This window comes from Giraffa tippelskirchi, chromosome 9, assembly GCF_054371585.1.
Source record: "Giraffa tippelskirchi isolate mGirTip1 chromosome 9, T2T-mGirTip1v1.2.pri, whole genome shotgun sequence".
NCBI lineage: Eukaryota > Metazoa > Chordata > Mammalia > Artiodactyla > Giraffidae > Giraffa > Giraffa tippelskirchi.
The window spans coordinates 52,289,814-52,304,180 of NC_137283.1; the positions used below are offsets into that span (position 1 = coordinate 52,289,814).

At 51.9% G+C, this 14,367-nt stretch overlaps 1 protein-coding gene across 19 annotated transcripts in view; it reads left to right on the top strand.

The window, feature by feature from the left end:
- ZDHHC3 (zDHHC palmitoyltransferase 3) overlaps positions 1 to 14,367 on the top strand; it is a 62,485-nt gene that overhangs the window by 21,363 nt on the left and 26,755 nt on the right. For all 19 annotated transcript variants that reach the window (XR_014064298.1, XR_014064299.1, XR_014064296.1 and 16 more), the window contains exons 2-3: positions 1,204 to 1,533; positions 12,877 to 13,001. Coding sequence is in view for 13 of the 19 variants with exons in the window: in XM_081526056.1 (XP_081382182.1) it covers positions 1,228 to 1,533; positions 12,877 to 13,001 (431 nt within the window). In the remaining 6 variants the exon portion in view is untranslated. The remainder of the gene's footprint in view (positions 1 to 1,203; positions 1,534 to 12,876; positions 13,002 to 14,367) is intronic.

The following is a 14,367-nucleotide window of genomic DNA, read 5'->3' on the forward strand; positions in this document are numbered from 1 at the left end:
CCTCGACCTTCACACCTACCCTGTCCTGAGGAGGGGCCTGGGGCTGGGGTGTGGGTCTTGTCCTAGGTCAAGAGACCAGAACTCACCCAGCCCCACAGCCAGGTGGTGGGGAAACACCTCTGGGCTCGCTGTCCAACATTCCTACACTTTGCTTCGTCACCACAGGTAGAACCTAACTCAGACAGAGTCTCTCATCCCTGGAAAATTAACCATTTTGGCCAGAGGGCTAAAAAAAAGCTTGGCTTGTTTCTAGAACATTCCCCATGTTGCTGAGTGTCGTGCCTTTATTATTGACTAATGCAGTAAGTTAGAGCAGCTTAACCCTAGGCCTACTGTCCTCCTACTCAAACCCAGAGAGCCTCAGCATGAGTTGGGTCGGTCCGCACTGTAGAGGCCGCAGTGTTACTGATGAAGAGAGTTTTTCCCAAGGGCCTGGTACTCCACCACCCACCCCCACCCCTTGTCTTGTAGGTCAAAATTTGAATATGTCTATTAGTCCTAACTCCCATCTGGTGTACTGTGTGTGCTCCTGCTGCTCTGGCTGACCTTGGGTGAGGTCTTTGCCTTTTTTTTTTAATTTATTTTTGGCTGTGCTGGTTCTCTGTTGCTGCGTGGGCTTTCTCTGGCTGTGGCGAGCTGGGGCTACTATCTAGTTGCGGTGTCCGGGCGTCTCACTGCAGTGGCCTCTCATGTTGCAGAGCACAGGCTCTAAGGTACACGGGTTTCTGTAGTTGCGGCTCCCGTGCTCTGGAATGTAGGCTCAGCAGCTGCGGTACACAGGCTTAGTTGCTCTGCAGCATGTGGGATTTTCCCAGACGAGGGATCAAACCCATGTCTCCTGCCCTGGCAGGTGGATTCTTTACCACCGGACCAGGAGGGAAGCTCGGCATTTGCCCTTTTGAAGCCGCCTGCCCCCTCTCCCCCTCCCCCCTCTCCCCCTCCCCCCTCTCCCCCTCCCCCCGCCTTTCTTTATCTGTCATGTGAAGGCTTTGGGCAAGGTGGCCCTGTCTCCCAGAGGCTAACTTAGCTCTCAGGAGTAGGGACGAGAACTCAACGTTGGAAATGAACAGAAGGTGTAGGCAGCTTTCCTATAAGAAGTTCACACGCGGATCTTCACAGCTCCCTTAGTAAAGGTAGCTTCGTCAAGTCTCCCAGATGACCAGACCATGCCGCCATTTCCGGATCCTTCCCTCTCTCTTCCAGATGCCAGTATGGACAGAATAGCCTATGATGCTTATCCCCGCCCACCACTTCCGAGACATTGAGCGGAAGCCGCAGTACCTCCAGCCGGAGCAGTGCGCGCCGCCTCCCCGCCCCCGCCCCGCGGGAACCATGTGGTTCATCCGCGACGGCTGTGGCATCGCCTGTGCCATCGTCACCTGGTTCCTCGTCCTCTACGCGGAGTTCGTGGTCCTCTTCGTCATGCTGATCCCGTCCCGAGACTACGTGTACAGCGTCATCAACGGACTCGTGTTCAACCTGCTGGCCTTCCTGGCCCTGGCTTCCCACTGCCGGGCCATGCTGACGGACCCCGTGAGTATGTCTGGGCTCGTTTTCACCAGCCCGCACTCTGCTCCTCTGGCCCGGGCTTGGCCGCAGCCTGCATGTGCCCCCTGACCTTGGGAACGCGGAGAATAGGAGGGCCTGTTCCCTTTCCCACGGGGGTGGGAAAGTGGACTCGGGTCCCGCGAAGGGGACCCCGCCTGTGCCACGGCCTGTCTGGGTTGAATGATGCTTTCTGTACATGGGTGTCTGCCTGAATGGAGCCTGCTGTGGGAGGGGTCTGGCCAGGGCAAGCCAAGCCTCTGGTTAGAAAGGCACGGTGAGGGCCCCACGAGGCTGGGGCCGGATGATCCGAGCAGAAAGCATGCTGCCGCTTGGGTGGAGTTGGGGCCTCCTAGTGAAGACAGGATTGGTGCTAGGTGGAGATGAAGTTAAAGCCCAATCCAGTCCCAGAAACCTGCCCAGCAATGGCCTTTACCTTACTTGAATGAGGCTCGTCTTTTCCTGAAAAGCTGGACAAACCTGTTTCAGACAGTGGCAGGCATCTCTCAGTGCATATCTGTGGGCAAAGCCAGGGTTTTCTGCCCAAGGACTTAGCTAAATATACCACGTTGTGTAAGTGGCTATGGAGTGTCGCCTACCCTGGTATTAAATCCTCTGTTCCTGCTCATTACTGTGTATGGGAAAAGCAAGTGAGTGCGTTATTTGATAAAGACCTCCTGTGGCTTAATTGTCTCAGTATGTGGAGTGAGTGTGTTTAAATTAGGAAAGGAAAAGCACCCCGAATGGCAGTGGCCCCCACACAGCTCTCGTTTCTGTGAGTCCTGGGGAAGGCACAGCCAAAACACTGGGTCCTGAACTAGTTCACTTCTCGAAGGGCTCCACTTCCTGCTGCTTCGGGGTGGGGGGTGGTGGTCGGGGTTGGGGGGTGGATCATTAATCCGTCCTTGGGGAAAGCTGCTTGCCCGGCTCAATCACAAGTCAGTGCCCGGCCCAGATGGCACCTCTGCTCGCACATGTGCTTGAGGAGATGGCACACACTGGCAGGCAGGAGCCTATTGACCCAGTGTTAGCGCTGCTCGTGGAATTGTTGCAACAACTGTCACCTGAAGGAAAGGAAGTGCAAGGTTGTAAGTGCCCCAAACACAAGGGTATGAACGGTTTTCCCAGCACCATCAACTTGACCATACTGGAAACAACTTACGGGCTCATTGACAAATTTTTCTGATGCCCTTGCTACTGAGGACACAAGACTAAAAGACATTATTTGTCTCAGCTTATAATTCCAGTGTCTGCTGAGCCCCAGGCACGCTTCCTTCCCTCACAGTGCCCTGACAGGGGAGGTCCACCCTGCGTGATGAAGGCTGCGGCAGAAGGAAGCACGAGTAGGTGTGGAGGAATGAAAATTCACCAGTCTAGGAAGGTGGGCTGCCTGGAGGAGGTGGCACCCAGGCCAGCTCTGATCAGAACAGTGGACAGGGGCAGCGAAGGTGGAGGGTGGGGGTGGGAAGACACTGAGCATTCCAGGCACAGGGAACAGCGTGCACAGAGACACACGAGTGCTGGGGTGTGGTGGTCTGGAGTGGAGAGAACCCAGGAGAATGGATTTGGGTTGGTCATGTGGCCACAGTGCCAAAGAAGTGGGGTAGGAGTGGGATAATGGGGGCCGTCAAGAGCCACTGAGGATTTTAAACACAGGAGTGAAGAGATCAGGTTGTCACTGTACAAAGATCACCCTGGAAGCAGTGAGGGGGCGCTGCGGGCTGGGGTCAAATGAATGCCGATGTGTGTTGGGTACCTACCACATGCAGCATCCTGAGCAGCCAGCTTAGCTGTGAGCAAGGCAGACTGTGGTCCCTGCCCTCCCGCCCACCTGCTGCCCACCTCCCGGCCTAGGGTGTCAGACGGTGAAGAGTAAGAGAAGGAACAAGGCAATTCCAGGAAGCGAAAAGGGCTTTTAAAGATCCAGGGGCTCTGGTGGGTGACTTTTCTGGAGGGAAGCAGGACCGTTTGGAGGAAGGTGAACTGAGAAGGACCCCGAGGCCTGAGTGACATGAAGCAGTGCTCAGGCAGCACCTTGCAGACAGAGGACAGGTATAGAGGCCAGAGACAGGAGCGTGGTCAGCGTGTTTGAGGAACAGGACTCACACTAGGGTGACGAGAGCGTGGTGAGTGGGAGTGAGAGGGGCTGGAAGAGGCGGGGAGGGCTGCGGAAGCCAGGCCGGGTAGGGCCGGTGGCCTCGTGAGAGCCTTGGTCTCTGTTGTCAGTTCAGTGAGAAGCCATCCGAGAGGTATGATGTGACCTGGTTTTGAAAAAGATACTGCCTGGCTTGTGATGGGGGGCGGTCTGAGGTGGAGCCAGGAGAAGCAGGAAGCTGAGAGCTATGGCAGTGGGCCACGCAGGACGTGGTGGCAGCTCAGACCAAGGTGGGAGCGCTGAGGCGGAGGGGAGAGAAGCTGTTGGACTCGGAATATATTTGAAGCCATTAATGCTCAGGTTTGCCCGCACATTAGAATCCCCTTGGGCAGCTTTTGAAAAGTACTGATGCCATGGACCCACCCCCAGAGATTCTATTGTGATTGGTCCGGGGTGGGGCCCTGGGATTGGGGTGCTTTAAAGCTCCCAGGTGTCTCTTCTATTCAGCCAGATCTGAGAACCGCCAGAGTGGCAGAAGGCATGAGGGATCAGGGAGGGTGCTTTCCAGAGTCTTGGCCGGAGCAGCTGGGAGATCTGCTGGTGCCCCTTGTTGGATGGGAGAGCCCGGGGAGATCAGATTTTGGAGGAGAAATCAAGGCTTCTGTTCTGGCCAAACTGCAGGTCTATTACGTGTAAGCAGAGGCGCGAGGTGGGCAGTAGGTAGCCAGGTCTGGGGCTGGTGGGGATTGGGGGTCAAACCCTAGAGTATGGAGGGAGGTTACTGGTTTCTATGAATAGAAGGCGTTGGATGTCAGGCGGGAGGGAGAGGAGGCTTCGGCCCTGGTGTGTTCTTTAACGCCTGCATGGTGCCCCCTCCAAGGTCTTCCTCAGCCTGGCCCCTGGCAGTCAGATACAGGCGAGAATGAGCCTCACTGGCATGTTGCTCAGCTTCCAACCCCAAATGCGTGAGAGCGGGAGTTTCCTATCCCAGACACCACCCAGCTTCTCAGAGGTGTGTCTTGCCATTGGCCCCAAAGAAAACTGGGCAAACAAGTAATAAAGCATCTGTCAAATACCTACAGCCGTAAGGGGAGCAACTCAAAGCATATCCTGCTGACCTGCCCCATCTCAGGCTCCTCATGCTGCCACCTGCCTGTCCCCATTCCCAGCAGGTGACATCTCATGCAAAACAGAGACAGGTGGGCTGCAGAACCCCTGGAACACCCCCCCGCCCCCGCCCCAGGTTCCAAGGGGCGGAGCTGGAAGCCCAGATCTCACCCTGAAAGCAAGCAATAGGGGCTCCTTATTAACACTGCAGGCAGGGTCTGGTTTTAGAAAGACATCACTTCAGGATTCTAAGCAGTTTCCTATAGGGCTGTAATGTTTTGTAGGTCAATTCATGCTGTGTATAATTTGTCAGAAAAGTTTATGCCCAGAGATTATAAACAATGTATAACAATGTATGCATTGTATATTGGTCAGAAAAACTTGCATCCTAAGGCATAAACAGTGTATAACAATGTATGCATTGTGTATCATTTTGGTTTGTTAGTATTACTATAAAAAGAAAACCAAAAAAAGAAACTCTCCTATAGTCTCCCCCGGTTACTGATACCACTTTGAACTCTGAAGTTCTTATTCCAAATGTAGCATCAGAACGGGTCGCAACCACTACAGCTTTCTGGACCATGTAGCAGTCACTTATTCCAACGTAGTTGTAAACGGGTCCACAGAGAGCTTGAACAGAAAAGGGAAGAAAGAAAGGACCTGCAGGCGGAGCTCCCCTTTGAGCAGTGGGGTGAGAGGGCTGGGCCTGTGAGAAGGAGGGAGGTGGGTAGACGGAGGGCCCGAGCCTCCCTTGGCCGCTCTGCTGGCTGGAGGGGGCGGGGTGTGGGCACACACGTCGGACTGGTGTTTGATCTCAGGGTGCCCACACCATGCCCGCCCTGAGGCTGAGCGATATCCTCAGAGGAGCCCTCTGTGTTCCTGAAACACTTCAGCCGTAGAGAGGTCTGGAGTGGTGCCACTGGCCCAGAGGAGGCCGCCCTTTGAAGACAGCCTGGACTCCAGCTCTTACCTCGGCTCCTTCTCTCTCCCCGCCCCATCCCGATTTCACCACCTGTCCTTTTCCTGTTATAAGTACTCATCCTGGGAATGCTGGAATCCTCAGGAATCCTGTAGGATTCTATTTAAAATTTAGTTCTGGGTGGCTTCCCTGGGGGTCCAGTGGTTAAGAATCTGCCTGCCAATGCCAGGGACATGGGTTCGATCCCTGCTTGGAGAAGACTCCCACATGCCTCGAGGCAACTAAGCCCATGTACCACATCTGCTGAGCCCGCACGCCGTAGAGCCTGTGCCCCGCAGTAAGAGAAGCCACTGCAAGGAGAGGGCTGCCAGGGGGCCCTAGTGGTCAAGAACCCGCCTGCCAGTGCAGGAGATGTAAGAGACGCGGGTTCGATCCCTGGGTTGGGAAGGTTCCCAAGAGAAGGGCATGGCAACCCACTCCAGTTTTCTTGCCTGGAGAATCCCCTGGACAGAGGAGCCTGGCGGGCTGCAGTTCATGGGGTCGGACAGAGTCAAACGTGACTGAAGTGACTTAGCACACAGGCACTCACACACTGCAATGAGAAGCCCCCACACCACAAAAAAGAGGAGCCCCTACCTGCCGCAACTAGAGAAAGCCCATACATAGCAACAAAGACCCAGTGCAGCCAAAAAAAGTATAACTTCAGGTCTGGGGCGGTGTCTGTCTCCCAACAGAGGCTTAAAGTTGAGAGTTGGTTTCTCTTTGTCCTGTCTTCTGGAAGCCCAAAGCCAGGTATACTACACGATCACAGCAGTTGTGGCAACCTTAGGATCGGTTGCCTTTTTTTTTTTTTCCCCTCCATTCTTTGGACCTAATTGTTTATTAGCCTCCTCATAAATTACCTCAAATCTGAGATTAGAGAACAAAAGGACTAGAAATCAATTGAGTTTAACCACATCGTGAAGGGAAAGAAAAGTCCTCTGTCTGCCTGCCAGTGCCCCTCCCTGCCTTTGGATCCTGCCCTGTGAACACCTGGCTATAAACAGACCGCACCTGACTTATCTGAGACCACCGCAGGCCTGTGACTGGAGTTGCAGCTGCCGAAACTGGAATGACGGACCTCACTGCAGCGTGCAGTTGCTCGTCCCTTCTGGAGTCTCTCTCAGTGAGCTTAGTGAGTGTCTGCTCAGGCTAGTACCTCGGCAGAATGATGTCGGGCCCGTGGAAACACAGGATGAACAGCACGGGGCCGCCCCGCTGACTGCGGTGTGGCGTGTGTGGGTGCTGAGTGCGGGACACAGCCAGAGAAGGGCCTTGCGCACTTGGCCCCCAGGCACTGGCACTTTCCCTGGGGCGGGTCAGGGACTTGCCTCAGGGTTCACTTGAGGAGGGTGCTACATTCTCCCTTGTGCCTGGCAGCTTCTCATACCTGCCACTGAGTAATCCATCAACCCTGGCTGGAAAATCTTTCTAGCTCCAGAGAGAAGAGGGTGACGAATTTGGGGGTTACCCACCCCCTGCCTTTCTGTGGAGGAGACAAGTGGCCTTGTGGTGCAGGCTGGGACTGGTCACCTGTTCCTGGTAGGGGCAGAGTTCCTGCCCAGACCAGCTGATATGCATGGGCTGTGATCCCGTGGCCCCTGAGACCGTGTAAGCAAGTCTTCGTACTTGTTGCTTGAAATAAATGGAATCGTTGGTGCCTCTTGGTAACCTGTCTCCTCCACTTTCCAAGTGTATCCTTTTTATATCATCATATTATCCTGGATACTGATTAAAGTAGGCCTTATCATTTGGGGTCTATTTCAGTCTTAATGTTTGTGTAGTGATACAGGTCTTAGCAGGGGAATGGTGTTATGGCATCAAGGCAATTAAAAAGTCTCTTCGATCAGTTAATAGAAATATCTAATAAATGCATAAATTGTCTTTTGATTGTTCAGTTGCCCATTCGTGTCTGACTCTTTGCGACTCCATGGACTGCAGCCCACTAGGCTGCCCTGTCCTTCACCATCTCCCAGAGTTTACTCAAACTCATGTCATTGAGTATGATAGCATCCAGCCATCTCATCCTCTGTCACCCCCTTCTCTTCCTGCCCTCAGTCTTTCCCAGCGTCAGGGTCTTTTTCAGTGAGTCAGCTCTTCGCATCAGGTGCTCAAAATATTGGAGCTTCAGCTTCAGCATCAGTCCTTCCAATGAATATTCAGGGCTGATTTCCATTAGATTCTGGATGTGGGTCTGAATCCTGCTTCTGCCACTTAGTCACGCGATCTCAGAAACTTGCTTAACTTTTCTGCCTTAGTTACCTCATCTATAATATGAGGAATATCATAGTCTCTCCCTCGTAGGTTTATTGTCAGAATTAATTGACAGTGTACAGTGAAGCCCTTGGAAGTGTGCCTGGCTTAGAAGCAATCAATAAATGTCTGTTATATCATCACTATTAACTCGGCTTGGATTTATTGAAGACTTGCTGCCTGCCAGGCCCTGGGCAATTCATTGGGCTGCAGATTAAAGACATTGTCTCTGTCCTCCAGGAATTTACAGTCATGTAGGAGAGATCGGTGCATAGTTAAATGATAGGTGTTATGAGACAAATAGAAGCTGTGGTAGCACAAGGGCCGAGTGATGCGCTCTGTCTCGAGCGTAGCCTGGGGCCGTTAGAAAGAAGGCAGAGGTTGTGGTCCAGGCTTGGTGCAGGTGCAGGGCTTCCCTTGTGGCTCAGGTGGTAAGGAATCTGTCTGCCGAATCTGGAGACGCAGGTTCAATCCCTGGATTTGGAAGATCCTCTAGAGAAGGAAATGGCAACCCACTCCAGTGTTCTTGCTTGGAGGATTCCATGGACAGAGGAGCCTGGTGGGATGTAGTCCATGGGGTCACAAAGAGTCGGACACGACTGAGCAACTAACACACAAACAGGAGGCAGGGACGTGCCTGAGAGACCGGAGGGGAGGTGCTGGTAAGGGTCCCTGAGGGCACAAGAGGAAGACTTGGAGAGCACAGAGCTTTGGGGTCGTCCAGCGGGTGGGACTCTCAGGGGAGGGAGATGACATTGAAGGAGTGGTTCAGGGCTGGGTCTCAGTGACCTTACCTGGGTGCTGCCCAGGAGCTTGGACTCTGTACCACGTGAGGGCTCTGGGGAGCCAGGGAAGGCTTTTTTCAGGCAAAGGGAAGAGCATGACTAGATTCACATTTTAGAAAGTTGACTCTGGAAAACAGTTAGGGGGAGGCATAGAGGTGAGGCTGCTGGATGCAAGGGAGAGCCTGGAGTTAGGCAGACCTGGGGACTCTAGTATGTGGGGCGCACAGTGATGGGGCTCCACTAAGGCCGTGAGCATGGTGTGGGGGGAGGATATTGGAGTCAGGGCATAATACGGGGCCACGTTAACTCGGTGGAGTAGGTGGGAGTGTGGGGCGGAGGGTTAGGAGAGTTGAGGATGACTAGTGGGCTTCTACCCCCAGTGACCGTGCAGATGGGTGTCCCATGGGCCAGGTGGGGAGAACAGGAAGGAGAGTTTGGGGAGGAAGTGGTGGGGTCAGTTCTAGCAGGCTGAATTGGGAGGAGGGGAAGGGGTTGGATTATTTTGTCTGAATGCTTTTGAATAACCAGGTAGAAACACATTCAGTTGCAAAAGAGATCCGAGTTGGAGCTGGTGGCGGGGGAAAGTGGTCTGGGGAGTGCAGGGTGAAACAGGGATGAGGGCAGCTGGTGGAGCCCCGAGGAACACCCAGGTCCAGGATGGGCGGAGACCCCAAGGGCATGGAGCAGCCACAGGAGAGGGACAGGGGAGGGTCCGGTAAGACGAACGCTGAGGACTGACGTTTGGACTTGGCCGCAAGGAGTTGCACGTTGATCTGATGAGAGCTGTTCCCTGTTACAGAGGCAGTAGGGGCCAGAGAGCATGAAACAGTCAGGGGTGAGCAGAGCGCACGCAACCCAGGAGAAGCTTAGCTGTGAGGGGGAGAGCGTGGAGTCTGCTCTAAGGGCTCAAAGAAGGGAAAGCTCCGAGGTAGACAGACAAGCTCCTGTGGGTCCAGGGATGGGGGTGGGGAGAGGAAGAGTCTGGAGGGGGTTACTTCAGCAGCTTCAGTTTCCTCTGACATGGAAAGGGAAGTGAATAGGGGCTGACGAAGGTACTGAAAGTTTGGGTTAGCCACTGAAGGGAATGGTGGATGGGGGCATATCATGCCTCCTGCCCCCAGATTCAGATGGATTCCACTGCAGGATGGAATCTGTTTTAGAAGCTTATGAGCATTTCTTATGGGTGTATAGATTTTTAAAAAAGTGTCTGTAGCTTACTACATGGGCTTCCCAGGTGCGCTAGTGGTAAAGAAGCCGCCTGCCAATGCAGGGGACATAAGAGACACGGGTTCAATCCCTGGGTCGGGAAGATCCCCTGGAAGAGGCCAGAGCAACCCACTCCAGTATTCTTGCCTATGAAATCCCATGAAACAGAGGAGCCTGGTGGTCTACCATCCATGGGGTAGCAAAGAGTCGGACACGACTGAAGCAACTTAGCTTGCACAGCTTGCTATGTACAAGGAGAAAAGACTGGAAGACTGTACTCCAAAATGTTAATAGTACTAATCTTTGGATGATAGAATCAGAGGGATGGGTTTTCCTTGTTTTAATTTTCTCTTCTTTCTGCATTTTTAAGTCATGAACAAGTATTACTTTGGAAATGAGGAAGAGATGAGTAAGTTTTGCTCTGCCGGGGTGCGGTAACGTGGAAGCTTTGAGCCATCCCTGTGAGATAAAAGCGGCGGGTGGACATAGAGGGTGTTTCTTTTAGTGCACGTGTGACAGCTGTGGCAGAAATGTCTCAGTGGGCCTTCCAACTCCGTGTCGTCTTATCAAAAATCAAATGGAACAAAATTCCTTACCATGAACTAGTAAGTTCTGAAATCTGCGGAGATGACCCCAGAAGAGCCTTTTTTTAAAAAAAAAAAAGGACAGAGAAAGGGAAGGAGAAAAGATCCTTCAGTCTCAGGGACTGGCTCTGCGAGGGGTGCTTCCCGGGTGGGTGGGGTCTCACCTGGATGGGAGTGTGCCTTCAAGGAGATGTGTGCAGAGGGAGTTCCACGGAGGGGAAACTTTTGGAAAAAAGGCTATGCTCTTGAATCGATGTTTCTCTGGCTGGGGTCTGGAGTAGCAGGCGGTAATGAGAAGATCAAAATCAGCTCCAGTTGCCCTCAGTGTTGTAAAGCTCTTTTAGCCTTTATGGGGGGAGAGAGGGGTCTCCTGAGGTTTACAGCAAATTCTGGTGGCAGGGACCTTGAACACTGGACCTAGGGAGAAAACCAAAAGCAACTTGCATTTAGGAAAACAGCCCCATTGCCTCATCTCCTTGGGGAGACAGTGTTCCTTAGTGCTTTTCCCTCGTACGCGTGACAACAGTGCCTTCCAGATGTGGTTCTTTGGCTTCAGGATCCATGAAAGGTCACGTGGTTGCCCAAACTCAGTTGCTTTTTTACATTAAAGAGAATTTAAAATACAGTCCTCTGGACTTTCCTGCAACCCTTCTTCCTGGGACAGCGCCCTTCCCAGGCCCCTTTCAAAGTCCATCAGGGTGGTCTGGGCCCTGGTTTGCCTCTGAAGACTTCCAGACCCTGACGCTCCACTGGTGCCTTAAGGGGGACCCTCAGCTGTCTCAGGATGAGACACATCATAGCACTTCGGTTACACAACTCAGGAAAGTTGCTCATACTCCTGCTTTGGATAGCTCGTTCCTGAGTATCTATTTTTGCTGGTTTTTCAGATGAGTTTTTTTCCTTATTGTAGAAACCACATGTTTGTACTAGAATATTTAAGAAGTGTAGTTATAAGTTAATTAAAAATTACTCTGATTTTACTATGTGAGATAACCGTTAATACTTGGCACACATGTGTGTCTGTATTTGTGTATGTGTGCTCTTTACCAAAATGGGCTTGTAGTCTGCATGCTGTTTGAGAATCTACTTTTCCCTTTAACAGTCTATCATAGATGTTTCCTGTGTCAATAACTGTGTACTTTTATGGCATATTTGATGTCAACTCTTGGTCGCTCATTCATGTCCAACTCTTTGCGACCCCATGGACCGTAGCCCGCCAGGCTTCTCTGTCCATGGAATTCTCCAGGCAAGAATACTGGAGTGGGTTGCCATTCCTTTCTCCAGGGGCTATTCCCGACCCAGGGATCGAACCTGGGTCTCCTGAATTGCAGGTGGATTCTTTTACTGTCTGAGCCACCAGGGAAGTCCACCCAACTATGTCCTAAATGACATTGTATGTACCAGGTAGTCCTTGCCTACCAAAGTTTGTTTGCTTTTAAAATTTCTGTGATGCTGTGATGGGTTCTTCTGGTATCTGTCTGTAGTTTGCAGACCAGATTTTTTTTTGCTTCTCTTTTGAACTTTTAGAAAAAATTATAATGAAATATTTGAGACAGTCAAAAGGGTATCAAGGATAATATGACGACCACCCGTGTGTTTACCTCCCAGCTTTGTAAATTAAAAAAAAACATTACAAAGTTTAGCCTCTTTATATGCCCCACCCTCACCCCCACTTCATTCCACTCCCAGCCTCCCCACCAGCACAGAGCTGATCATTTTCCTGGGTCACGTCTGGTTTTCAGCATCTTGGTGTGAAGAGCACGTTGAATATTTGAGGGCAGTGGCTTACAGTTGCTTGTGGATTCATAAGAACTAAACACAGATTACCAATCCATGACAACAGTCCTGGTAAAAAAGAAAATAACACTTGATTCCATTGTAAGCAGAACCCAGTAACATTCAGAGCTGTGAATTTTGACCTGGGTCAACTGGACTGTTTGATGTGATAATCCCCTGTGAACATTCGCAAGAACTGAAGCAGTCCCTGGGAAATCTAATGTAGACCAAAATAGTAGTTGATGAGTCAGATCCTCAGTGTAATATTTACTGATACATAGGAGAGGATGCATTCAGTGAAAACAGTTTTGGTAAAATGGAAATAGAAGGTCATCAGAAACGATGTAACTGTCCAGTGTGGACAGTTATTCACTTTTCCTAGGGTAATTTTCCCGAGGTAAATTCTTATCGTTGGTGTTGGCATAACTCTGAACGGAATCCACATGTTGTTGGCATGAAAATATCCTGTCCCCATGCGTGAAACTGCTACTTTTGAATGACGGCCGCCTCCGTGGTATGTCACAACCGAGGGAACTAGCCTGACCCTGATTTCTCTCTTCCTTACAGGGGGCAGTCCCCAAAGGAAATGCCACTAAAGAATTCATCGAGAGTTTACAGCTGAAGCCCGGGCAGGTGGTGTACAAATGTCCCAAGTGCTGCAGCATCAAGCCTGACCGAGCCCACCACTGCAGGTATGCCGTGCCCGCCCAGACCCCCTACTCATCCCTGCCCCCCTACCATAGCCCTCCACACTCCCCCCCCACAGGTGCCATCAACCACAGGACTTCTGAACGTGCCCTGCTCTGGGCACAGAGTGACCGCTGCAACTCTCCCTCCCGCCTCCACAGGTGGGCAGGGATGGGAAAGGGTGTTGGGTTTGGGCCCAGGACACCTATCACACAAGTCGGCTTTGCCACACTGGCTGGAGGGCCCCACCCAGGCCCTTGCCCGTCTCCGCTCTGTGTCCACATCTGAAACTGAGCGGATTTCTGCCCTTCCTCACAGCTTTATTGCTGTCTGAAGGGCGCTTGAGGTAAAGCTTTAGAAAGTCATTCTGGGCATATCTAGCACCTGACATCTTTGAGGGGCAGGTCCAGTTTCACAGAAATTGGAGATTTCACCTGCTTTCTTCCTGGCATTGAGGACCGTGGAAGCACTTGGGAGTCCTCAGGGTGGGCGGGTCACGCTAATGTGGATGGCCACAGGGAAATGAAGGGGTTATCCTTGAAAGAAAAGAATGACTTTTCTTAAAAACAAAACTTCTAGAGGTCTGATCATTGTAGAATTCAGCCAAAAAAGCCATTTCCCCATTTTATGTGCAGTGATTTTTCCCTTTTGATTTTCAGATTTCTTTGTTCTTTTGAGTCTTCTTTGCCCAAAAAACAACCAAAAACTTGTTGCTAGATATTGTGCTTCATCATGACAAGAGAACTTTAGTGCAAAATTACAGAAATACAAGCATGTCACTTGTCTCTTTTTCACATGAGTGTGTGTCGGGGGTGGGGAGGTGCTGCGGAGGAATGAACCGCCTCCCAGTGTCAGGAGGTATCGTCAGCGTGACGCTGTGGAAGCATCTGGGCTTTGTGAGAGATCGAGTGGCTGAAAGGTGGCTTTTCTGTGTGGGCCGCACTGCCCACCTCTCGGAGGAAGGCAGTCAGTCTCCACATCCGAGTGCCATGGTCAGCTCCCGACACCTGCTATGTCCCAGGCGCCTCAGCCCACCTCATCTCTTCATTGTCATTCCCGTGGTCATCCCCAGAGACAGCTTTGCCATAGCACTGACTCTCCCTGGATGAGGAATTAAGGCTGTCTGTCTTTCCGTTTGTCTGAGAAAGCGAGCTGGAGCCCTCTCCAGCTACTTGCCATTTCTCAAGGGTAAGGGCCAAGGAGCGTGGGCAGAGGCCATGGGAATTGCTGTCTCCTGTGGGGTCTTCTGTCACTGGGTCAGCTTGTTTCTGAGGTCTGTTTCTGAGATCTGAGATCTGTTTCTGAGATCTTTGAAACTAATTCAAAGATGGAGGCATCCATCTAGCCTTCTCCTGACCCCCTGAGGCTTGG